Here is a 25,484-nt window from a genome sequence, read left to right as displayed (position 1 = left end):
GGAACTTGGCTCTTGCCAGAACTGTTAACCATTGTCAGTGCTGAAGGAGGCCAAGAAGCATTTCATGGCACTGAGCAAAAAGTCCCTGGGGTCATCTATCAAGAGACCTGAGCCTGACTGCCAGGTCATGCTGCAGCCATGCAATAGTGCCTTCCTGGCTCTTAGCCTCTTTAAAGGCCCTCCACTGACTCCTGGGAGCAGTGTGAGACCCACACCTCTGCCTGCACGTTGGCATCCCAAGCTCCACAGATGCAGAGCATGCACAGGTCTCTGATGTCCTCTGTGCCATAGGACCTGGCTAACTCTCCCCAGGAGGGTCAGCTTGCCATTAGTCCCCTTACGAGGCAAGTTACTTGAGAAGACGTTGATCTTTGCTGCTGCATGGGGAATCCCAGGGCAGAATCCCATTTGCATCATTGGTTGTGCAGACTGATATCCAGATCCTCTTGGTGGTGCTCACTGACACAGGGTTGACATTCTCCCTACTATTCCCACCTTGCTCACTCTCTCGCCAGCCATTCTAAAGGCATCTTCCAATTGTTAGTGCAGTGGGAACATTCCCCACTTCTCCTCGGCACTGGTCTCCCCAGCAGTCACTGTCATTGTTCCCTCTTATCTTTTCCATCCATCTGCAGAATAAAATGTATCTGCACCAAGGCATGTATAAATGTACACCCCCAAAAGAAAGAGAACATAACTGAGGGTTCTTTGCTAATCAGTTGGGCGGCATTTGAATCTCTTCTGAGTAGCTGCACAGGCATGCAGCTTACAGGGTACACTGATCAGTTATGTCTGATCAAGAGTTGCCATTAGCCATGATCAGTAAGCAAACATGGGCATTGATAGTGCCTCTCCGGTCACCTGAAGAAGGTTCCTCTGGAGTGGAGATCCGGTTCAGCCTATCGCCCAGGTCCCATTAGCATGATCGGGCACTGGAGCCTACTCCTCAACTGCAGCGCCTCAGTGATGGCATGGCCAGTGACTGGAATATGAGGGGCATGCCAGTTGTAATGTCTCCTTCTTTCACACTTTTCAGTGGCCACATCAGAACAGCAGTTGGTGGCTCCACTGCGTCTGGTATGGGAAGTCAGAGTGGAGGAATCTGTGCGCATCTCTAAGCCGCCACCTCCATCCGTGGCTGGTGCCCCAGCACCTTCACCAGCAATCCAGTCTTCCTCACCGTGGGATGAGGTGGTCATGGGACCTTCCCCGGCTAGCCTGCTGGATTACTTTTGGGAGCCTCCAGCCCTTCTCCAGCACTTGGCTGAGAACTGGAGGATCAAGCTACAGGAGTTGGCAGAGCAAGAAGATTCTTTATGTTCTCTTGGCCATTACATGCACCTGGATCATCCTGCCTGTATGTGGTGGGGTCCTGGTAACAGCCAAGGTGCGGTGGAAGACCACCTTCTCTATCCCTCCAACGTCAAAATGGGCAGAGAAAAAATAATTTTTCTTTTAGTGATTGTTCTTGTCCATTCCCATCATTTGTGAACACACAGAGTGCACAGTGGCCAGAGAGATTTTTTTTTTCCACTTAGCAGCCCATTGGGTGAGCTGTGGAGCTCTCTGAAGTGACACCTTCGTGGAGTTGAATATAGGTTCCTGCTGGCATGACAGCTGCGTTGCTAAGTAGGGGTGAGTGAGAATGCTTTGCTGGAGTCTTAACAGGTTCTGCTGGGCAGCTGGAAACTCTCTACTAAGAATACTGGACTCAATTTCTTCAGTGATTTAGATAATGGCACAGAGGGTACACGTATAAGGTTTGCAGCTTGTACCAAGCTGGCAGGAGTTGCAAATGTGTAGGGTCACAATTCAAAATTATCTGGACACACTGGAGAAAAGGTCCGACTAGCAGAAGAAACTCTGTAAGAACTTGTAACTCCCAGACACAAATTTGTCCGGTGTCAGTTTCCCTGAGACCCAAGAAAAAAAATTCACTACCACCACCCAAGTGTAATTAAAAATAAATAAATAAATCCTTTTCCATGGAAGAGATCTCTTGGGAATAGCCTCCTTGAGGCAAAGCTCTCCCCCCATCCCAACCTCGGTTTTGTTTGGAGTTGGGAAAATAGAGGGAATCCACAGAGAACAATGGGACTGTGCTCCTCCCAGGTAATGTAGGCACGTAAGTTTAAGGACATAAAAATCAAGCAATACCAGTTAATCAAAATAAAAAGGAAAACACTGTTATCAAACAAGACTACTGTTGCAAGCATAGTATTGTGTGTTAAACAGCCATGGAGTGAAGTAGACTCAGGGAGAATCACTGGGTTATAATCCTTCATTACAAGAGACAAAACAATTAACCAGCTTAGACAGGATGTCTAAACCCCCAAACAAGGAAAACAATAAAACTTGACGGACTATTTAAACTTTTCCCTCTTTCAAGGAGTCCTTTCCTGGGAGAGCCATCTCCCTTGTTACCTGAGGAAAACTAATCTCAAAACAAAAGAAGAGCAAAGCGGGGGGGGGGAACCCCTCTTGGTTTGAAATTCCTATCCGCTTTTCATTGGCTGAATGTCTAATGCCCCCTTCCTCAGGTGCATTTCCATAGTTGCTTAACCCTTTTCTGACTCTCCCGGTAAGTCAGACTGTCCTTAGCAGCTCCTATTCATGACAGCTGGTCTTCACCCCTCCCATGACAGTGTCATTTCTAAAAGGTCTGGAGCATCTTTACCTGCATATCTGCAACCCCATTCCCTCTTGGGACCTGCATCTTGTGCTGTCAGGGCTACTGGATCCTCGCTTCAAACCCGTCGCTTCCTGCTCCTTTCTGCTTCTATCCTGGAAGATCTCCTTGGTTGCTGTAAGTTTGACTATAGGGCGTCCAAGCCCAGGGCACTCACTTTAGAATCACCTGGCATGGTCTTCTATAAGGACAAGGTACAATTGCGTCCTCACCTGGCCTTTCTGCTTAAGCTCATCTCCCAGTTCCACGTTGGTCAAGTCATTAACTTACCAGTCCTTTGTCCAGAGTCTCATGCAATGGGGGAGGAGTGCATGCTACATACCCTGGGCATCAAGACAGGTACTGACCTTCTATATATATATATAGAACAAAGCAGTACCATAAATCAGCATAGTTGTTTATTGCTGCCACTGACGGGATAAATGGTGTCAACCCAGAGAATCTCATGTTGCCTCATGGCTTGCATTGTCTACTGCTGGCTGGCAAAGGTGCTCTCATCAGCAATTTCGACGACTCATTCAGTTAGGCACAGGTGTCATCAGTAGCCTTGCTGGTGCATGTGCCAATCCAAAGGATCTGTCGGGCCGCCACTTGGTCATGCGTCCACACGTTTGCATCACACTATACACTTAACCCAGCAAGCTGAAGATAACACTGGCTTTGGCAGAGCAGTGCTTCAAGCTGCAAGACTGTGAACTCTGAGCCCATCTCCGCAGGTACTGCTTGTGAGCCACCTACGTGTCTTAACTGCTGTTCTTTGAGATGTGTTACTCATGTCCATTCTATTACCCACCATCCTGCCCGCATTGTTGGCAAGAAGGAACTGAGAGGGTATAGGGCTGACAGTGCCTGATATATTGTGGCTTGAGTGCGGCATTCTAGATTGCACCAAAGCTGGCCCTACAGGTACCACTAAGACAAATTTCTGACAGCCGGGCATGTGGGAGTGCACACTGCTAGAATGCAATGGACATGAGCAACACCTCTCAAAGATCAAGAATTACAAAAGGTAGGTAACCTTTTTTTTTTTTTTTTTTAAATACTCCCCATTGGAGTAGAGGTCTCCCTCCTAACTGTGGTGTCTGTTTAGATATCCTGGGACTTGATTAAATGTTACATTATTTGCCTGCCACTTTAGATTTGAATATTACATTCTTCAGTCTGATACACAACAGTCTTAGTATTTGATAACCAGATTAATAACAATAGATTAAATGGATGCGAGTGTTAAAATATTTCGATAACATTTGAGACTTGTCAAATATTGAATCGTAAAAAGAGAATTGAGGAATACAGAAAACATTATTGTGTAATACACCTTTCTGTTTCCTTTTCATCTAATATTCACTGTCTTAATTACCCATGGAACGGCTTATGTCTTGAATGAAGAAAAAAGTTTTTGTTTTTTTTAATAATTTTTCTTTTCTGATTGTTTATGAATAAGTATCTCCACCCTGATTTGATTGTACCCACTCTTTGGCCAGTCCAGTGCTTTCACCACAGACTGTACAATACTGTCTCTTGATTTAAACAGTCCTCCTCGGAGGGGGGGGGGGGGGCCATAGTCCATTAGCACTTGTATTGTAATCCTTGTTTTTCGTGATTGTTAAATTCTCCTTCAGATATGCTTTGTGCTGATACTGATCTTACTTTCTGGCAGTTCATAACCCTAAAGATACATGTCTTTAAATATACATGAATGCCAATATACTGGCTTCCCTGTTCCAAATACATGATCATAAGTCACTTCTTCTCTTTCACTTTTAATGACGGACTGAAGATTCTGTGGGTAATGGTTATCTGTCTTGAATTGATATTTTTGTGTCTTTAAGATGGCTTTTTTAATCCACAGATGACTCCAATGATATGTGGGAAGATCGAGAAGATGAAGAGGATGAAGATGACGGTTTAGCTGGACAACTTTTATCAGATATTCTTTCCACAAACAAATATGGTAATCAGAAGTGTTACATTCATTCTTCAGAAGATCAACCTGAGTAAAGCATTTGCAGCTCTGAAAGTTACATTTCTCCTGACAATTTATTCGATATATAGTTAGGAGGGCAGGGAAATAGCCTGGAATGGAAGACTAGGGTTTGATTTGGAGAAAGGAAAGAGTTAACAATACATCCTGGACCAGACACTGTTCATAGGCTAGAAGATAAGAAACACAGCACCTTTTGAGTCTCAGGGTTTTCTTGGCTTAAAAAACTACTACATCACAGTTGTCACTGCAGTGCCTCATCATAGATAGTCTCAGGCTACATCTACAGTGCCTATGCAAATGAAGCATGAATTAGCATATTGCTATGCTTCATTTGCATAATTTATCCAAGCCGGTTTTGCCCAAAAATGAGCAGAGTGGATGGGGGTTTTATTGCGCAAAAACCCCATTTTGCACAAGATCCTTATGCCTCTCCCAGATCCTTATGCTACTTGAAGTCTTGTCTCAGCTGTGAGTGATTAAGGCTTCTGCACCTCCTTGTTCTGTCATTCTTCACTGGCCTTAGCCCATTTAAAATAAAAATTGCTGGTTTCTTTTAAATGGAATTTTTATCCAACATGACACTTCTGAGCTCCATTGAAATCTGTGGATCTCCTGGAGTTAGTCAGAGGCCTAGCAGGATGCACCATTTAAATGATAGTCTCCTCTCTCACTATAAACACTTGTGCTTTTGTGTTGACAGATGAGGATTACTATGATGATGATGAAGAGGATGATCCAGATGCATTAAAGGACCCTCTTTATCAAATAGATCTACAGGTGATGTATTTGAATGAGTTTTGCAATCTGATTCCCATTGCCTATTAGTTCTAGTTATTCATTATATCACAATGTGGAGCCCCTGAGCACTGCGAGGAGAGTACATTCAGAATTTTTATTTGGTTCACTGGTACTACTCTGGAAGTACCAAAGGATTTATATTATCATTATTATTTGTATTGCTATAGCACCTAGGCATGATGCAAGATCCTATTGTTCTGGGTGCTTTGCAAACAAACAGCCCCTGCCCCAAAGAGCTTCCAATATACATGACAAGAGACAACAGATGGATACAGACAGGAGCATGAGGAAATAATGGTCAGCAAGGTGAACAGTGGTTTCAGCACATCAACAGCATAACTCTGTCATTAGGGCAAAGGAGAGTGTTTAGGAGGGATTAAAGGAGGCTGAGGTAGTTTTGCAGATGTTATGGGAAATGCCTCCCAGGTGAGAAGGCAGCATGGAAGAAAACACCAAGACTCTTGTTTGAAAATTTAACCAGTGGGCCATGGAGGCTGCATGAGTCAGCTGGACACAAACAATCACAGCTTGATAGCAATTGAGAGATGAGGAATGTAGGAATAAAGTCCCTGAAAGTGAAGACCGGCAGTTCACATTTGGTGCGGTAGAAAAGGGGGGAGCAGTGGAGAGACTCAGAGGGGTGACGTGGTAAAAGCAACAAGCAAGGAAAAGGTGCTTTCTGTGACTTATCTGTGCTGTGGGAATGACCTACAACTTAGAAATGCATTTTTTTATGAAAGATAGAAATTGATTGGGAGTGACTAGCCCTTGTTATAGCATGTAGGATGTATCCAGGGGAGCGACTGTCACACTGGCATAGTTTGTGTCTGAAGCTTTGTTAGGGGTCTCTGCAGCTCCTCAACTTTCTCTGACTTAATTATCCTAAATAACTGTCATCTAAAAATTCTCCCAGTTCACTCTCACCCCCTTTTTCTCGTTTGATTGGTTATACATTGGGCCTATTGTGAAACTTGGAGGCACTCTGCTATTAGCCTTCATGTTTGATTCATGACAGTACTTTGCCTCTTGCCCCGACTGCTTAGTTTCTTTAATAGCCTGTTAAGATGGACCTTATCAAAGAAGAAGTTTAAACTGATTCATAGATTCTAACATCCAAAAGGACCTTTATCATCATTTAATCTGACCTGTATAACAGGCCACAGGACTTCTATGAATTAATTCCTGTTTGACCTAGAGCAGTGGTCCCCAACCTTTTGGGGCTGCTCGGAGCCCAGAAGCGGGACTGCGCATGCGCTGTGCGCTTGGAGGCAGGGCCGTGCATGCGCCTAGGGCGCAAGAATGGCTCGGGCTGACCCTGGTCACTAGGCGGGTACACATAAATACCCCGGTGGGCGCCATGGTGCTGTCAGGCACCGCGTTGGGGACCACTGACCTAGAGTATCCTTTTTGGAAGAACATTTAAAAGTTTTTAGTAATCGAGTCCACCACAACCAGTGCTTAATTTGTTTAAAAAAAAAAAAAAAAAAAGCCTGGTCTCAAGTATTAAAAATGGTGTCTTCTGCACAGCATGATCTCATAATCATTGTGAATGTGGGTCATGCCTTGCACGCCACCGACAGAAAACATGCCAGGGCTGAGCACCAGCATGTAAAAGAAAGCAAGGCACAGATTAAGCTCTGACCACAATCCTAGGTAAGTTATTTTAGTGGATAATTACTTTCATTGTTAAAAATTTGTTCCTTATTTCTAGTCTAAATTTGTCCAGCTTCAACTTTCAGCCATTGAATTTAGTTATACCAATCCCATAAACAAAGGTTTATCTTCTGTTACCAAATTTCTATTCCTCCCGCCAACTAATTCTTTTAGAAGTTAGTTTGACATGTTTAGAGAATTTTGATAAATTAGTAAGAAGCAATCTTCCTTGGCATAGTATTATATTCCAAATGTTTATTCTTTTATTTATCATTTAAATCAATTTACCAGGAACAGAGGTAAGACTTTACACCAAACGTTACCCTTAGACTTACACGCGCACGCACACCCGTCACCAAAAAATCTTCCACATACATTTGAAATGGAAATAGTTGGAAATCTGTGGCTAAGGATAAAAGATGTTTTTAAAAAGAAATGTCATAATAGAGGTCTGCTATCAACCACTTAACCAGGAAGAAGAGTGAATGAAGGTCTTTTTAAAAAAAAAAAATACAAAAAACTAAGTTATTTTAAGTATGAGACTTGGTATTGATGAGGGACTTCAGCTATCCAGACATTTCTTGGGAAAATAATACAGCTATTATAATGCAACTAGGGGAGAGACTGATCTAGATTTGATTTTGAGCAATAGGAAGGAACTGGTTCAGAATTTGAAAGTGGAATGCAATCTGGATAAAAGTGATCATAAAATGACAGTCCATGATTATAAGGAATGGAAAGAGGGAAACCCGCAGAATAATTAAAATTGATTTTTATGAAGACATACTTGCAAACTCAGGGAGCTGGTAGGGAAGATCCCAAGGGAAGCAAGCCTTAGGAAGAAAATGGAAGAGTTGGCAGTCAAAAAGATAGGTAGCAAGCCTTGAGACCACCCTGGCTTAATCAGGAGATCTTCAGTGGTCTAAAACTCAAGAGTTCTACAAAAGTGAGAACTAGGTGAAATTCTGAAGATGAATTAAAAAAACCCCACAAATACGTAGTTAGAAAAAACAAGGCACAAAATGAGATTAAACTAAATAGTAAGAGAGGGTAAGCGAGAACATTTCAAAAATACATGAGAAGCAAGAGGAAGATCAAGGACAAAGTAAGCATGTTGCTCAGTTTCACAGGTGGGAGAGGAGGGGTCGAGGAATAATAGAAAATGTAGAAATAGTGTAAGTATTATGAGCCTTTTTTATTTTTACCAGAAAAGAATCGGATCAAATACCAATGAAAATTAGGTAGGATTCAAGACTAAAATAGGAAAAGAACAAGTTAAAAATTAGTTGGACCAATTAGATGTCTTCAAGTTGAGACAGAAAATATCATATTGCATATATGCATAAATACATGATACACCCTAGGGATGTTAAATATCAGTTAATTAAATAGTCAAGTAACCTCATTTATTCTTATTGGTTAATCAACTATTCTATAATTCCAGTACAATCTGGCATCACTCTTGAGGAGCCCTCTGACACTCTGTGCTGCTGCCTCTGCCTCGGGATGTCAGGTGGGAGCTGGTCTGTGAGGGGAACCAGTTGAAAAACCAAGACACACCAAGACCGGCTGTCGCCCTGTGCTACTGTCTCTGATAAAGAGGGAGCAGCCACTGTTTTGGAGGGTGGGTCTTAGCTCCCAGACCCAGTGCGTGCCAGAATTCAGACAGACTGCCTGCCCACCTAGCTCCTAATATGCTTTAAAAGCAGAGCCACTGCAGGGGTAAGTCCCAGACCCATCTCAAGACAGGGCTCAGCCAGGCTGCTGGCCAGCCTGCTAAAAAATTTAGGGAAATGCATGTAGTCTATAGCATTAGCCCATAAGCTTTTGCTTATCGGTTAATTGGTTAATCGACTACACTATTATATCCCTAATATACCCACTTCTTTAATGTGTGCAGGTGTAGTTGCCCTGTCTAAAAAAAAATTTAGAATTGGAAAAGGTTCAGAAAAAGGCAACAGAAATAATTAGGGAGATGGAACAGTTTCCATGTGAGGAGAGATTAATGAGATGGGGACTTTTCAGCTTGGAAAAAACTCAAGGGGGACATGAGAGATTTTTGAGATCATGACTGGTGTGGAGAGAGTAATGAAGAGTTATTTACTCAGAATACAAGAACTTATGGGGTCACTAAATGAAATTAATGGCATCTGCTTTAAAACAAAGTGTTTCTTCATACAATTGTGTTGAACTGTGGAAATCTTTGCCAGAGTATTCTGAAGGCCAAGAGTGCTTATTTTAAAAAAAAAAAACCACTAGCTAAATTCATGGAGGATAGGTTCATCAATGGATATTAACCAGGATCGACAGGAACAGCCTCTGTCAGAAGCTGGTAATGAGTGACGGGATGAATCACTTGATTCCCTGTTCTGTTCATTCCCTCTGCGGTACCCAATGTTGGTTACTGTCAGAAGACAGGACACTGGGCTGTGTGGACCTTTGGTCTGACCCAGTATGGCCATTCTTATGGCCGAGTCAGCAGAGCCTGATGAAATTTGTCCTAGAATACTCAAGGAGCTGACTTAGAAGATAAGCCACCAGTAATTATCTTTGCAACTTATGGAAGATAGGAGAGGTGTGAGTCTGTGATGTTTCATATTTATTACCAGACAAGGCCAAGTTTGCTTAATTAGTGCAGTGCTTGGGTGTTATGGCCTAAATAAACCATAGGGCTTTATGCTGAACCAAGAGAAGATATATTACATAACCGTCTTAATGACTTGTCACAATGTATATGTGAAATGGGTCAAAATTAAAGCTGTGCAGACCACCTAAGTTTCAGGCATTTCCTGATTTTTAGTGCTTGACTTTGCCACTTAACACTTTTTTTTTTTCAGAAAAAAAACAACAAATGGTCTGGAAGCACTTTATAGACTAACAAAACATGATTGTAGATGGTATCTTGAGCTTTCGTGGGCACAGCCCACTTCTTCCGAATTTCCTAGTTTAAAAGAACAAATAAGTTCTAGCACATGCAAATCTGAGGCATTTCAACTTCTTTTAAAAAAAAATCCAGTTAAATAACATTGCTGCAAAAGCACATGGGGACTGAATTGAGGCTGTGTAGGAATCTTAATTTTGGCATTTCCCGACTCTTGAATACACGACTTTGCAACCTTACCATTCTTTTTTGGAGTTTCTGATTAAAAAAAAAAAAAATCCATCACATGAAACCGTATTCAGTCCTGCTTTGAGCATTAGCAGGGTTTTGACCATGTACCATACCAACTGTGTTAAGGGAGTAACTGATAGCAGTAGCATGCTGCCATCCTCTGTGTGGCCAGCGGGTTTCACCAGGTTTTGCCACGAGGAAAGGGAAGTATAAACTGTGGAGTCCCAGGTTCCTTCAGTTTCTACAAAGGAGTGTGCCTTTCTGCCCTGCTACCACCTTTAACACTGTCTCTGTGCTCCTGTCTACCCCATCTCTACCTCCTCTGCACCTATCGTGTCCTGCTTTTCTGCCTGCTTTTATCCTTCCAACTGTTGTCCTCTTCCCTCCGTCTACTGTAACCTCCTTTCACCACGTTTCCCCTTATTCCTCAGCCCTCTGCGGCAGCCTGTTTTCTTCTGACTTCTGGTGAGGGGATGAACAATGTGAAATTTTCATTACGGAAAAACTAAGCATGTATTTAAGAAGGAAACTGCTGGACTAAAGTGTATTAAGTTATGTCATAGTTTGTCAGGGAACAACAGAAGCTTTGTCATTTGTGACTTTTTGAACTAGCTGTGACACAATACATTCTGCTACAGGGAAGTCCTGGGTTGTGGGGAGATGGAGTGAGTAATCAGTCAGAATCTAGGAAACAGATTGTAATAATGCTTCTTTCCACTGCAGAGCGTACTCATAGACACCTCCCAATGCTCTGTCTTGAGTAAATGATCTGACTGGCTCTGTGTTCCCTGACCTATGCCTTGGTTAGAGCTTGGGAACCCCATTTGGCTTGGTCTGTTTGGCATGTACTTAGACCATACTGCATTAGGCATCTGTCTTATTAGCTGAGCACAGTATCCCTTTCCCCTCCACTCTTCGTTTGTGCTCGTTCACTTTGTCTTCTCTCACATTATGCAATTGTAATGTCCAAAGTAAAGCAATGATAGATGTATTGAAATATGTTAACTATGTCCTTTGTCATCTACCTTCTAGGCTTATCTCACTGATTTCCTCTGTCAGTTTGCACAGCAGCCTTGCTATGCAATGTTCTCAGACCATCTCAATGAGAATGAGAGAAGAGTGCTTCAGGCCATTGGCATATGAACTGTATTGACATAGCTGGACAATATTTTTCTAGCTTATTCCATGTTTTGTGATTAAACATGAAACTTTTTCCAGTGTTCACCTGTTACAGATGTGATCTTCCTCATCCCGAAGTATTGAGCTTTGTCTTACCATGACTCTGTAAAGGGAAGGATTATTGAGAACACCGAAGACAAGACTGAGCTTTGCACTCTATCACCAGGGGAACACTTTTGTTTTCCACCAAAACAACAAAAAACAAAAAAACACCTTTCCAGGAGGTCCTTAAAATAATGTGTCCTTAAATATTTTTTAAAAACTTTATATTTGCCTCTGAAGAGGCATATAACTGAGTTTCACACAACACAGTTGGACAAAATGAGAGCGGAATCAGGTCTTTTGTAGGTTGCTTGGATGTATTTTGAGACTTTGAAAGTTTTGTTTTTCTTCGCACTTGCATAACACTTAACAGGGTAAAATGTTGATCTTACCATGTGACTTTTCTATAAAACTACAGACACTTTTATCAAAGAGATGCCTAAACAATATGGACTCTGTTTACAAGAATTTGGATTGGAAGCTGTAATAAAACTAAATGAACATCTTGTTTCGTATTGTGGGTGGGAGTTTCTATCTAGTCTTTAACTTTGCAACTTTGCGAAAGCTTTTGTATGCACATGCTGACAGGAAGCTACCACTTCAGTCTTAATTCTGGTGGAATGTGGCTACTGAAGACTGGTTTTACTCAATACAAACCATCATAATTGTTTAGGGAGAAAATACATGTAACTTCTTTATTCCATAAAACTGGTTCTCTGAAATACTTCACTACTTCCTTCACACTACTGAGATGTATATGAAGTGGGCAAGCTATAGTCCACAAATTAGTATGTGTATTTTTATAGGATGGTAAAATAACATTACAGACTTATTTATGCAAATATACAGAGCAATGTATCTCATAAAACTTCTTTGCCTATTGTTCCCTATTGGGGAAAACGAAGATAAAAGTACTAAAATATATCCTAGCATGAACAGATTCATAGAAGGAAATAATTAAATTTTTTACACATTTGCCCGTTAAAGCTTCTCCTTTAATTGTTCCCTAGAGACTATTCACCTGGTTTGCTATTGGCCCTCTAGGCAGGAGGGGAAACCTGTAACTGCCTCTGCAGCTTTCATATCTTTTTAGGCAGAATGAGAACCATTTTCCTGTATGGTCCATCAGTTAACTCTCTTCTGTTGGTCTTTTAGTTTGGGAGGTGGGAGTTATAAAGGAACCTAGTACAAGGCCGTACGTCTTCACAAAGCTTGTATGACCTCAAGCCCTGCTGAACTTACTAAGATGTGGCTCTTCTTTTCCTCAGCTGAAATAAAAATTAACTCTCCTTTTTAGTAACCCAGGGAAAGCTGATGCTCCTAGTTTATTTGTTAATGTTAACATTTAAAAAAATGCAACAGGACTGCCCCGACCTTCCTGAAGCAATGATGGAAGGAGAAGAGACACTACATTCTGTCATTGCATGTGAATGGAGTAAAAAGGGTTGAGTGCTGTAGGATATCTTCTGCAATATCTGACTTGTGTGCCAAACTTGCTTTCTCAGTCTCTCTCTCTCTCTCTGAAATCCTGAGGTTAACTGTGCTGAAGAATCAGATGGTTCTTTCCTGAAATTAGTAATAGAAGATACATAATGCTGTAGCATTTCTTTAGCATGATAGCTGATGAAGTTTTGCTCCTGAATGTTAAGAGGGCCTGTTGTAAAACACTGGTGCCCTGGTGCTGAAAATGTAAGGCATATCTCAACTACACGGAATGCAGGAAGGAGCCATCAGATATTGCTTGATGATATCCCATACACTGGAAACAGGGCTCTAAAATAGTCATGCACACTTCCAGGTAAGTGAAGGGCCAGATGTTTGAGGGTAGCAGTGTGTTTTGTGGCATGGAAATGAAGTATGTTAACTAACGAGTAATATACTAGTTGAGAAGATGATAGAATTTCCATTGACTTAGTCCATAGGCACTTCCACATTCTTTCTTTGAAATGTACAAGAGCCCCAAGAGGGGCTCTTGTACATTTCAAAGGAGGAATGCAGAACTGGGTGTGCAGCCCAAGGCCTGCAGGAAGTCCTGCTGACTCTGGGCTCCATGAGGGTGCTTACCCTTTGAAATGCACAAGAGCAGTGCGCCAGCTTTGAAATGTACAAGAGTCCCCAGCAGGGGGCTCCTGTGTATTTCAAAGCAGAAACACCTGCCTGGGGTCAGCGGGGGACTCAGTCTCCCACTGACCCCAGGCACCATGCTGTGCTCCCAGTTTGAAATGACATGTGGAGCCTGGAGTCAGCTGGGGACCCCAGGATCTGCACAGCATTCCCTAGAACCCGGGATCAGCTGACCCCAGGCTCTGCATGCTTTGAAATGCTGTGCTGGCGCCCGGGATCAGTCCCTAGCTGATCCTGGGCTCTGCTGGCATTTCAGAGTGGCAGTGCTGCATGGAGCCTGGGATCAGCAAGGGAGTCTCCAGCTGACCCCAGGCTCCATGTGGGGTTGCCATTCTGAAACACCGGCGTTTCAAAGGGGTAGCACCACATGGAGCCTGGGCGTGGGCTCCATGTGAGGCTGCCACTTTGAAGTTACCTTCTCTTCTCTCTCCCTTGTTGCCCCTACCTGTAGAGGCAGCAGGGGAGGGGGAATTGACTAGTCCTTTACATCTTCATAGTTGTTAAACTTATTTCTGGTTTATAATCCAGTTTGTAACTTCTAATTTATGCTAGAAATGTGGTCTAACATAAATCTCTAATGTCCTCTACAGTGCTGTGGGGGAGGGCATTAGAACAGCCTGCCCACCTCCAAGGTTTTCCAGTAAAGCCTGTGGTATGGGGCTTATTCTGGGTCTAAGTGTAACTGGGGATTTGGGGTAGGAAGGAAAAAAACGAAATGCTCCAGTGTCTGTCCCTTTGAGCTGTAATAAGGCAGTGCATTCAGTTCTGGGCACCAATGTACTGATGGACAACAGGGCTCTTGTAGGAGAGTGACAGAAATGATCCGGGGCTGTGTTAGGAGGGAATGACCAGAAAAGGTACATAGATACCTGTTAGCTGATTGATGCCTAGGGAGAGAGAGCACAAGTAGGATTGTTGAATATGGCAAAGCATGGGGGGAGGAAAATCATTAGGAATAACTGAATTCACTTAAGAAAAGGAGGGAAACACTTAGGTAGTAGATGAGGAAAAATTTTGTGTACCTGCCATGCTATAGTGACTAATCTCCAGGTGGGTGGTGGTCTGGGAATGAGGACCGGTCTGAGTTCCAGTCTTTCCCAGCCCTACTGGACTATCGGGGTTGGGAGAGATTTTGCTGGAGCCGTGTTTGTGTAGGAATAGCTATTGCTTCAGAACTGGTTGGATACCAGGGTGCTCCAGGGTTGGGGTTGCAGTAAGCAGGGGCGCTACCTTTCCATGGAAATCACCTAGATTTCAGATCTTGAAATAAATTCCCAGATAGGGTTGCTAGGTGTTCAGTTTTGAACCAGACCGTCCAGTATTTGAGCTTTCTGGTTGGGAAACAAATTGAGAAAATAGAAATGTCCGGTATTTTCTAAATTAGATGCCCTGTAGATTGTAATGTCAGGGCAAGTGCGTCGGGTATTTTTGTTTAAACCATGTGACAACCCTATTCCCAAATGTGTTGGGGGAAGGGTCTGAAAGCAGCGCGGCCAGCTGGCGCCGTTCTACCTGGGCCTGGTAACACGCTCTTGCTCCAAACGCCACCTGAGCGCCCCAGGAATTCCCTGGCTCCAGCCCGCCAGTCCCTGCACCTGCCTGGCGTGGCGCGTGGGGGGAGGCCCCTAGCCCACGTGTGCCGATGCCCCGCCCCCTCCCCAAGTGTCCGGGAGCCAGCAGCCTCTGTCTGTCGCCCAAGACGCGGGGCATGCTGGGAGTTGCAGTCTCTTGGTGGCGCGGGGCACGCTGGACCGCCGGCGCTGCTGCGCATGCGCCGGGCTGTGGGTCCGGGCCTTCCTGATGGCGATGGCGGCGGTCGGGGTCCCCTCCGTGGCGGGGCCCGGGAGCTCCAAGGTGGCGCCCAGCGTGGACTTTGACCACAGCTGCTCGGACAGCGTGGAGTATCTGACCCTCAACTTCGGGCCCTTCGAGACCGTGCACCGCTGGCGCCGCCTGCCGCCGTGCGACGAGTTCGTGGGGGCCAGGTGAGGCGGCGGAGGAGCGCGCGCCGGGCGGGACGGCGCCGAGGGGCCAGGGACTGAGGGGGCGGGGCTGGCGCTGAGGGGCCAGGGACTGAGGGGGCGGGGCTGGTGCTGAGGGGCCAGGGAAGAGGGGCGGGGCTGGGGCTGGCGCTGAGGGGCCAGGGACTGAGGGGGCGGGGCTGGAGCTGAGGGGCCAGGGGAGAGGGGCGGGGCTGGGGCTGGCGCTGAGGGGCCAGGGACTGAGGGGGCGGGGCTGGTGCTGAGGGGCCAGGGAAGAGGGGCGGGGCTGAAGGGTCTTGGGAGAGCGGCTGGGTCAGGGTGACGACTCCCCAAGTCTGACAGACTCTCTCTCTCTCTCAGGCGCAGTAAACACACTGTGGTTGCCTATCGGGATGCCATCTATGTGTTTGGTGGTGATAATGGGTAAGTGTTCCTGCCTTGGCTGGCCCCAGTAATGTTGGTGCCAGGCAGCTTCCCTGCTGGTCCTGCTCCTGTCACGCTTGTTAATGTTAGATGGAGGCTGTGCAGCCACTGAGCTTTAGACTGAACATTCTGTAGAGTGGACATGCAGGTTGTATTGACAACCCACAATTCTATTGTTACTAGGGTTTGGGACTTTTTAAGTGATTCTGTACCTGTGGCTACTCTGTGACACTTGTATTATAGCAGCATCCTACTCAGCTGTTTACTGTCACCATCTAGCCCTTTCAGTTGCAGACAAGGCACTCTTATTCAGTCCTTTGTCCCCTCAAGATTAGGTGTCAAAGGTGCTGCACTTCAAACCAGTCTGATCCTATGCTTGTGCAGAATTGAGCAGGCTTCCTCACTAGAAGTATGAGACACTAGTACTTTGGGCTCTTCACTGGTTATCTGTTTGTCTCCTGGTCTAGCTTATAAGGTGATTATGATTTCTAAAGCTTATCTGAAAGAGTGCTTCTCTCCATCAGTCATACTGCCAGGTCAGCAGGAGCTGGAACCCTCCTCTTTTAGCTCTCCCTTAAAAGAAGGGTCAGAGGCTATCAGGGAATTCTCAGTGAAGTGTCTGAGGCTCTCTTGTTTCCTCACATTGGTCTGAAATAGGCTGAATGTAGTGATCTTTGTGGTAGGGATGTGAAAGATTCATTGGCAAGCATCACCCTTAAAAGCTGATGCTTACTGGTTCTGATTAACTGGTGGGGCCTGGAATAAGGCATGCTAGTGACTAATCATCTAGTCGACTGACCAATAAGCAGGAGCTTATCGATTAGAATTATTCATTAATCGCATCCCCCCCAGCTGGTGCTCTGCATTGCACAGCCTGGGGAAGCCATTTGTGAAGGAGCTGAGTTGGTCCCTGCTCCACGCATTTTTTTTTTCATTTTTCAGCACACACCAGCGCTAGCTGCCGCTCTGCATTGCCCGGTCTAAGGAAGCCACTCAGTCGGTCCCTGCTCCACTCATTTCTTTTCATTCAGCCGTGTGTGTGTGTGTGTGTGTGTGTGTGTGTGTGGTTTAAGAATGTTAAATATCGGTTAATTTACTAGTCAAGTAGTCGATGGAATTTCCATCCACTTGTCGATAGGCACTTCTATGTTCCTCCTTTGAAAATCCCAGCTGACCTGGGGCTCCATGCAGTGCTGCCGCTTTGAAACACTATACCAGGTCAGCTGTGCAACACTGCCTTTGAAGTACCTCCTCTTCCTTCTCCTTTTGCTGCCTCTATCCAATAGAGGCAGCAAGGGGGCGGGGAATCGATTAGTCAACTCAACTATCCGTTAAGCATTTGCTTATTGGATAGTCAACTAGTCGACTAGTCCTTAACATCCTTAGTGTGGTGATGAATGAAAAGAAATGCTTGGAACAGGGACCGACTCAGCGCCTTCGCTGATGGCTTCCCTAAGCTGTGCAGTGCAGAGCAGCAGCTGAGAAGGTTATGCTGTGAACTGGCATTAGCCAAACTGAGTGCTGGTATTGCCTAACCCTTCTCGACTAGTCGACAGAAAATCTGTTGACTAATCAATTAGAAAAGTAATCACAGGGGGCTGCTCTAGTCCTGAGGAGCATGATGAGGACAGAGGCTGCTCTGGGAATACGGAGCTTCCTCTGTCTGCATCAGGTCCGGGTGCATCGCAGGCAGAACCTGCTGCAAGAATCCAGCTGTCTACCCAGCTCCTTTTTGCTCAAAAGCCTCTTGCACAAAAATGGCTGCTAATTAATTATGCAAAAGAAGCACATTCTACTCTGCACTTCATTTGCATAAGCTTTTGTGGAAGAAGGCTGCAATAGAGATGTAGCCGTGGGGTGGTAGATGGAATGTACATCCCCATCTTGGCACCCAACCACCTTGTAAAGGAATATATAAACCACAAGGGTACTTCTTGATGGTGCTGCAGGCACATGTGGATCTTAAGGGCTGCTTCACTGACATCAGAGTGGGATGGTTGGGAAAGGTGCTAGATGTGCACATCTTTAGGAACTCTCCTCTCTTTAAAAAGCTTCAAGCTGGAACTTTCTTCCCAGACCAGAAAATTAACATCAGAAGCATTGAAATGCCAATAGTGATTCTTGGAGACCCAGCCTATCCCTTGCTTCCGTGGCTCATGAAGCCCTACACAGGAAGCCTGGACACAATAAGGAGCAGTTTGACTACAAGCTGAGCAAGAGCAGAATGGTGGTAGAATGTGTGCTTTTGGGTGTGTAAAGGGAATGTTTTGGAGTCTGACCTATTAAAAGCAACATTCCCATTGTTGTGGCAGCCTGCTGTGTGCTCCATAATATTTGTGAGAAGAAGGGGGAAAGTTATGTGTCAGGGTTGGGGGCTGAGGTGCAGACCTAGCCAGTGATTATGAGCAGCTAGGCACTGAGGCAATAAGGAGAACACAGTGAGGAGCATTACAAATCAAGAGAGGCTGTGGAAGATAGCTTTATAAATGGCTGGATTTGAGAGTTAAGCATGTTGCTCTTCACGAGGTGCCCTTGCATTCAGTGTGCTTGCCTGTAAATACCCTTCTCTCCCCCCCCCCCGCCCTTCAGCACAACCAATAAAGAGACTGTTTTTTAGAAATCCTGTGTTTTTATTTAGGGAACAAAGCAGGTACAGAAAAGGAATTGAGGACAGGAACTTTGATGTTTGTGTGAGTGTGTTACTATTGCAGAAAGGGACAGTGTTTTGTTTTGTGATGCATCCCTGAGGATTGACTCCTCCACCTCTCCCCTGGATTCTAGGCCCCGGGAGAGGAGGCTGTGGAACTTGATGAAGAAGGATGATTGGTCTGCAGGGGCTGGAGGTGTGCATGTAGGTGTCCTGGAAAGCTGCCATGCATTCCATCATATCTACCATGGAGAACAAGACTCTCTTGGTTCCTTACTTCAGGTTCCCTGCACAGTCTCCTGTCCTGACGCTCTGTGCTCCTCTCCTCTGGCAATGTATTCCTTCACTTGCTTGAACATCTCATCTCTTGTCCATTTTTGTCTGCAGATTTGTGCCAGCCAGATAGCTGGGGGAAGTGAGAGCGTGCACAGCAGGCTCACTGCTATTCCCGCTGTGAAAAGTGAAGCCCAGACTTTTCTGGAGATTCATTGTGGAGTGTAAAACCTAATCTGTTACAATAAAAAGAAGGTCTGTCTAAAGACAACAGTGATGCATTATGTACAAGGCCACAGTTATGTTTTTAAGTGGCCACTATGCAGCAGGTACACCACAGAGTTCTTAGGAGAGCAGCTGGAATTGACTGGGGGCCAGCATGGAAAGGGATTGGCCAGAACATGAGCCTGTGGGAGGGAGGAGACTGGGTGTGGTGGCAGGGAAGGGGCTCACATGGTGCCATGTATTTGGCACACACTGTTTGCAGGGAGAGTGCATCTTTCCCTTCCCACAGGAGCATGCAGGCAAAGGTTGGGAGAGAGAAGTGCGTCCTTGTGTGACAGGGCAGGGGCTCAAGCCACAGCTCATTGATGATGAGCAAAACGAGGTTTACTGCAGAGGCATTGACTAATAGCTTCCCCTGCTTCATCCAGGTTGCCATGTGTGACGTCAGTCTTTCAATCACACAGAATGATAGGGAGCGGATGCTGACTGAATATGGCCAGGAACCTTATACTATAATCCATTGTGCTGCAGTGATGCCAGACCATTTACTGCTGGCTTGGTGTGCAAAGGTGTCCTATCATGGAGGACGGAATAAGGCAGGTCTCCCCAGAAACTTTGTGAGATGGAGTAAAGAGTTTCTCTGTGAGAGCTTTATGGAGATGTGCAAGATTGCAGGGAAGATTCCTGCTCCATCTCCCAGACACATTAACAAGCTGGTCTGGGGATCCTTCACTGCAGGCACAATGGCCACCACAAATCACACCCAATTGCCTTAACCCACTTTTAGAATAATAAAAAATGTGAACTCATCAGAAGAGCCCTCCCCAGGATCAGTGCCTGACAGTGAGATGTCCTGGGAGTAGGGGATTGCCTCCAAAGTTATAAAAAGTTCTTGGCTGTCAGTTGCCCCTCTCACCTGCCAACCATTCTCCTCCTCTTCCTCATCTACACTGTCCTCCATGCTGCTGCTTCAGCAGTGTCTTGGGTGCCCTAGAGAAGCGGGTCAGCTCCGCCCTTCAAAGATCGCTTGTAACTGCTCATCGAAGCAGCATGTTTGCGGTGATAATCCAGGCCATCATTTTGCCTCCTTTTTTCCTTTGGTATGACTTATTTATTTTCAGCTTATTTATTTTCTCTCAGCACTGCTAGGATATGCCAGGAATGCCCTTCTCCAATATGTCATTTGCAATATTGGTGTACATCAGTGGTCTCCAACTTTTTTATGTCCAAGATCAATCTTTAAATGACAGAACAAACCAAGATCTACCACCCCATCCTTCCCCCAAAACCTCACCCCCTCCTTGAAGCCCCGCCCTCTGTTCTCCTCTTCATCACTTTCTATCCCCAGCCCTTATACACTCTTAGGGTATGGCTACACTGCCACTTTTTTTTTCTATTCTGTCTAGACTGGGCCAAATGTCAGAAAAACCCCTTCTTTCGGAAGCCCCTTTATTCCTCATTGAATGAGGAATACAGGGGTTACCTAAAGAGCATGTTTGCTGTTCCGCTAAGAAAAGCGGAAGAACAAATGCATCCCTGGACACAGAACAGTTTTTCCGGGATACCTCTGGAATCCCGGAAAAACTCCTGTAGTCTAGCCATATCCTCACTGGATTGAGACAGGATGTGTGGGCTCTGGGGTGGGAATGAGGGATTTGGGTGTGGAAAGGGGTGAGAGGTTCAAGGTCTGGGAGGGAATGTAGATGCAGGAGGAGGTGGAGAAGGGGATGCTGGCTCGCGGAGGAGGCTCAAGAATGGAGAGTGTTGGGTTTGGGGTACTGAGCAAACCACATGCTTGTGGATGTGAGGGTGCGGGAGTTTGGGTTGGAGTATGTGAGGGGTTCAGGGCAGGGAGGTTGGGAGTAAGATAGGCAGTGTGTGGATGGTTCAGGAGTGTTGTGGCAGAAGACTGAGGATGTGGGGCTGCAGGAGTTTAGGGATGTGAGAGGCTCAGGAAGGGGGTTCCAATGTATGATAGGCTCAGATTTAGAGTCCGGGACGGGGATACAGGAGTGTTATAATGCTACGGCCAGATGGGTGCTTGGCCCCAGTTGGGGGTTTGTTGGCCAGGCTTCATTTTTAAATAAAATATTATGTCAAATACAGAAAGTTTCAGCATTGTCTTTATTTATGAGAAGGGCGGGGAACCTGTTTTGAGTCAGGGGTCACTGACCCACAGAAAAGTCAGTTGGGGCCACACAAGTGAGATGTAAAAAAACCCCTCCTCCAACCTTTCCCTCCCCCCCAAACCTCACTAATGTGGCCCTGTGGCGTAGTGGGGGGCTGTCTGCTCTTTGACCCGGGGTCCCCCTGCGCTGGGATGGGGGATTCTCACTGACTGTCCCAAATGTGGATTAACCCAGACACCCAGGCTCAGCCTCTCAGGGAGAGACAAAGGGAGGAGGGTGGAGACCAGCACCTGGCTGGGGGGCAGGGCTCAAAGAGAGTTTTAGTTTCTGTCTGGAATCATGGAGGAACCAGCCTAAGCAAGGGGCTGGGATTTAAGGGCCCAGTCTCCTCCATCTCAAGGGGGATTGAAGTATCCTAGGCCTGCCCTGTAACCAGATTACATCTGTGCTGTGCTGTATCCTGGAGCAGCAATAAACTCCTTCTATTCTACTGGCTGGCGGAGTCTGTTCGTGCCACTACAGGGTGCAGCATGCGGGGGAACCACTATGCGCCACCACAGGCCCCAACTGTGGTGGTGGGAGCAAAGGACATGATACAGGGGAAGAGTGCTAATGGTGCTGGGGCAGAGGGCAGGGTGCCAGTGGGTTCTGCAGCAGGGGTCAGGGGACAGAGTGCAAGTGGGTTCTGCAGCAGGGGATGGGTCGGGGGACAGAGTGCAAGTGGGTTCTGTGGCAGGGGACAGGGAGTCCCCAGTACGTGCCTCCTCCAGGGACACCCCCCCCCCCCCCCCCCCCCCAGAGGACGGAAGTCCAGTCACATACCTCTTCTCGGGACTTCTAACCTCCTGCCCATGCAGAGGAGGGAAGCTCCAATGCGTGCCTCCTCTGGAGATTCCTCCCAGCCCCGCCCCGCCCCCCCCCCCCCCGGTAGAGGAGGGAAGCTTGAGCGTGCACCTCTTCACAGGACTTCTAACACCCCCTCTTCCCCTCCCCCCCCCCCCCGGCACACAGAGAAGGGAATCCCCGGCTCATGCCTCCTCTGGGGACTCCTACCTCCCCCCGCACAGAGAGTCCCCAGCGCACCACAGACCTGCTTTGTGGTACGGCACTGGCTGTTTGGGGGAGGGGAAGCAGCCTGAGCACTTCCTCAAACCCCGGAAGTAGTGGGCAGCTGCTGAACTTCTGTCCACCCCGTTGTTGGAGGTAGGTAGTGGGGCTTCTTTGGGGTGGGGGGAAATTGGGGGGGGGTCCCGAATGCCTCGCAATCGACTGGTCGGGGCTTCCCGATTGACCAGTCGATCGCGATCAATGGGTTGGTGACCACGGGCATAGATATCTGTGTTACTTTTGATGGTTCGTAGTTCTGTGAGAACATATTCCTCTTCCCACACAGCAATGAGGTTCAGGTTCTCCTTCATGCTCTGTGCTGATTCTCATCTGCAACTCTGTGAACTCGTGGGACTAATGATCAGGTGTGCTGCCTGTTCCGAGGTCTGCTCACCATGCTGGCTACACAGGAAATGAAATTCATATTTTCCTGGGGCTTTTCCTGTTCACCTAAAGAGCAGGTAGAGTTGAAAGCCCTGTCCAGTTCAGTCACAGCAGGACAATGTGGGACTTCTCCAGAAGTCAAGAACCTTGACTTTCACAGTGCTGTGGCTGCAGTACTGAAAAGTCAACCATGCAAGGTGAAATGTATCTTGACGTCTCGTGAAAGCAGGGGTACCAAAATTGACTGTAATGGCCCTTAAAGTCGATGGAACAGGTTTGATGGTGTGGACTCATTGTTTAGAAAATGGATCTAATGCAGCTAAGTTTGACAGGCTCCGTCTACACTACTGGCTTCTTGCTCAAGAAGCCTTTTGTGCAAGAGTTTCTGCGCAAAAACGTCTTGTGCAAAAGCACATCCACACCTCAAAGTGCATTGCAAAAGCGATGTGCTTTTGCACAAGAGTGTGTCCACACTGCATGGACCCTCTTGCGCAAGTTAGCTCTGATTGCCATTCACAAAATGGTCATCAGAGCATCTGTGCTTTTTCCCATAGGAATTTCTTGCACAAGAAACCCCTCTGGAGCATCCACACTTGCCTTTTTGTGCAATAGCTGTAGCGCTAAAGGGAGATATGCCTCGTAGAAGGACGTTTACCTACACTGGCAAAAGCCCTCTGTTTTGCCGTTTTACTGCTGATTTACTTGCGCAAAAGTGCATTTGAGGTGTGGACGCTCTGCAGGTTTTTGCACAAAACCAGCCATTTTTGTGCAAAAACCTTGCAGTGTGGACGTAGCCCCAGTGGAGATCAGGCCTCCAATAGGAGTGGAGAGGTGGGTATTTGGTGTCAGCAGTGAATATAGGCAAGCAGAGAGACTACTGCACGAGGAAAGATTAAAAAGACTGGGACTGTTTAAGGAGATGGATAAAAGAAGTATGTAAGTGAGTTACATAAAAAAGACAAATTATGCACTTCTGTTTACCCTTTCTCAAAACACGAAGGAAGAAGGTGCATTGTATAACACAGACAAGAAATTAAAACTTCTACAAAGACACACTTTTCCTTTTGGTCCATAACTTGCTGTAGAAATTCTTGCCCTAATGCATCCCAGATGCCAAACACTTAGTAGGATATTGGAAAGAATTATCCATTTATGTGGATAGCAAGAACATTCACAGATGTATTGGGCAGAAGAAATAATGTTTTTTCAAGGACTATAAACTCCTGCATGATATCAAGGCATAGGAACTTTCATATGTGCAGGATATTCTGTAAGTGCCAACAATAGGGTTCCTTGCACCTTCCTTTGGAGTATCTCATACTAGCTACTGAGAGAGAGAGCATACTGAACTAGCTGTGATGTGCTCTGGCTTTCCTCTTCTTACATAATTGTAGCGCTGTTGTACTTTGTCTTTATTCTGCATATGTAGCTAATCATTCATTTCCTCTTTTCCATCCCTTTCCATTGCAGAAAAACAATGTTGAATGACCTATTGAGATTTGATGTAAAGGATTGCTCTTGGTGCAGGTATGAGACTATTTCTCATGTTTATTACTGATTTAATTCATGCCATAGAAGTCTGCTGGACTTGATAGCTGTCAAAAATGGGTTAATTTCAGTAAAAACTTCTTTGAGAGAACAATTAAAAAACATTTTTTTTACCTGGACTTAAGGTTATTCTAATTTCCAACTCTTTCATGTATTTGAGTGGGTGAGATCCTCACCCCTGCTTCAGCTCCTTTACATCAGATAAACCAGTGGGAGCTGTTTGAAGTGTCTTCAAGAGCCCAGTGGAAAAACTGTGGTAGTCGTAGGGATGACTTCCGAGAATCCCCTTGCAATTCGTGGTGCAATTCGTCATCCCTGGAGCAATTGGTGCTGCTGAGTTTCAGGGAAGCACTGCTGCCCATGGAGCAGCCCAGGGATGCTGCTGTAATTCAGACACCCTCTGAAGGCTGTCTTCATTACAGAGGGAACTCATTCAGTTCCCAGGATTGGGAAAGCTTGAAATCACCTACTCCGGCCTGGGCTGTGAGTTGTGTGCTGCCTTACCACATAGCTGTATAGTAGCGTTGCAGAATTTGTTTCAATATTCATATTTCACCTTTGCATGATATAACACTTAATCTACCATAAATCATAGTCAGGAGGGTTAGAAAGTATAGAACAAATAAAAATCCTTGCTTGTTAACAATAAAACAGTTTAATTTAATTGTCTTCCCAAAACACATATCTCCATATCCAACTAAATCATGACTTTATGTACTTGAAACACAGAAAGCAACAGTTAATTCTATCTTTGTGTTGTCCCTCAGGGCTTTTACCACAGGGACCCCTCCGGCACCTCGGTATCACCACTCAGCTGTAGTCTATGGGAGCAGCATGTTTGTGTTTGGTAAACCAATGACTTGTCTACTATGAATGACTAATGTTTTGAAAATTTATCGAGTGGTATTTTAATTTTAAAAAGGAAACATTAACTTCAGGAGGTATGTAGGCATGAATCAAAGATCTCCAGTTCAGTAGATGTTATACCCTGTCCCTCTGTATGGCTGATGCACAACCAGGATGTCAGGTTTGCATTTCCTTTCTTTGGCCTCCAGAAAAGGCTGCATACTCTGAGGTCATAAATGGGGAAAACTTATCCCACTATAGTACCTTCATGAGATGCTCTGTATGTTCTGGAAAGAAGGCAAAGTACCACAAGAAATGAGACATGCCATCATCATT

At 45.6% G+C, this 25,484-nt stretch overlaps 2 protein-coding genes across 2 annotated transcripts in view; both read left to right on the top strand.

Moving 5' to 3' along the window:
* The window catches only part of IPO9 (importin 9), a 125,051-nt gene extending 109,062 nt beyond the window's left edge, over positions 1–15,989 (top strand). The window contains exons 22-25 of the mRNA XM_075910552.1: positions 4,542–4,643; positions 5,377–5,453; positions 11,272–15,569; positions 15,927–15,989. Coding sequence (XP_075766667.1) covers positions 4,542–4,643; positions 5,377–5,453; positions 11,272–11,382 — 290 coding nt within the window. The 3' untranslated portion in view covers positions 11,383–15,569; positions 15,927–15,989. The remainder of the gene's footprint in view (positions 1–4,541; positions 4,644–5,376; positions 5,454–11,271; positions 15,570–15,926) is intronic.
* LZTR1 (leucine zipper like post translational regulator 1) overlaps positions 15,385–25,484 on the top strand; it is a 118,201-nt gene continuing 108,101 nt past the window's right edge. The window contains exons 1-4 of the mRNA XM_075910554.1: positions 15,385–15,569; positions 15,927–15,989; positions 24,225–24,281; positions 25,070–25,149. Of these exons, the coding sequence (XP_075766669.1) occupies positions 15,385–15,569; positions 15,927–15,989; positions 24,225–24,281; positions 25,070–25,149 (385 nt within the window). The remainder of the gene's footprint in view (positions 15,570–15,926; positions 15,990–24,224; positions 24,282–25,069; positions 25,150–25,484) is intronic.

Source organism: Pelodiscus sinensis, chromosome 27, assembly GCF_049634645.1.
Source record: "Pelodiscus sinensis isolate JC-2024 chromosome 27, ASM4963464v1, whole genome shotgun sequence".
Classification (NCBI taxonomy): Eukaryota; Metazoa; Chordata; order Testudines; family Trionychidae; genus Pelodiscus; species Pelodiscus sinensis.
The sequence above is the reverse complement of the archived record's forward strand: the minus strand, read 5'-3'. Positions and strand labels throughout refer to the sequence as shown.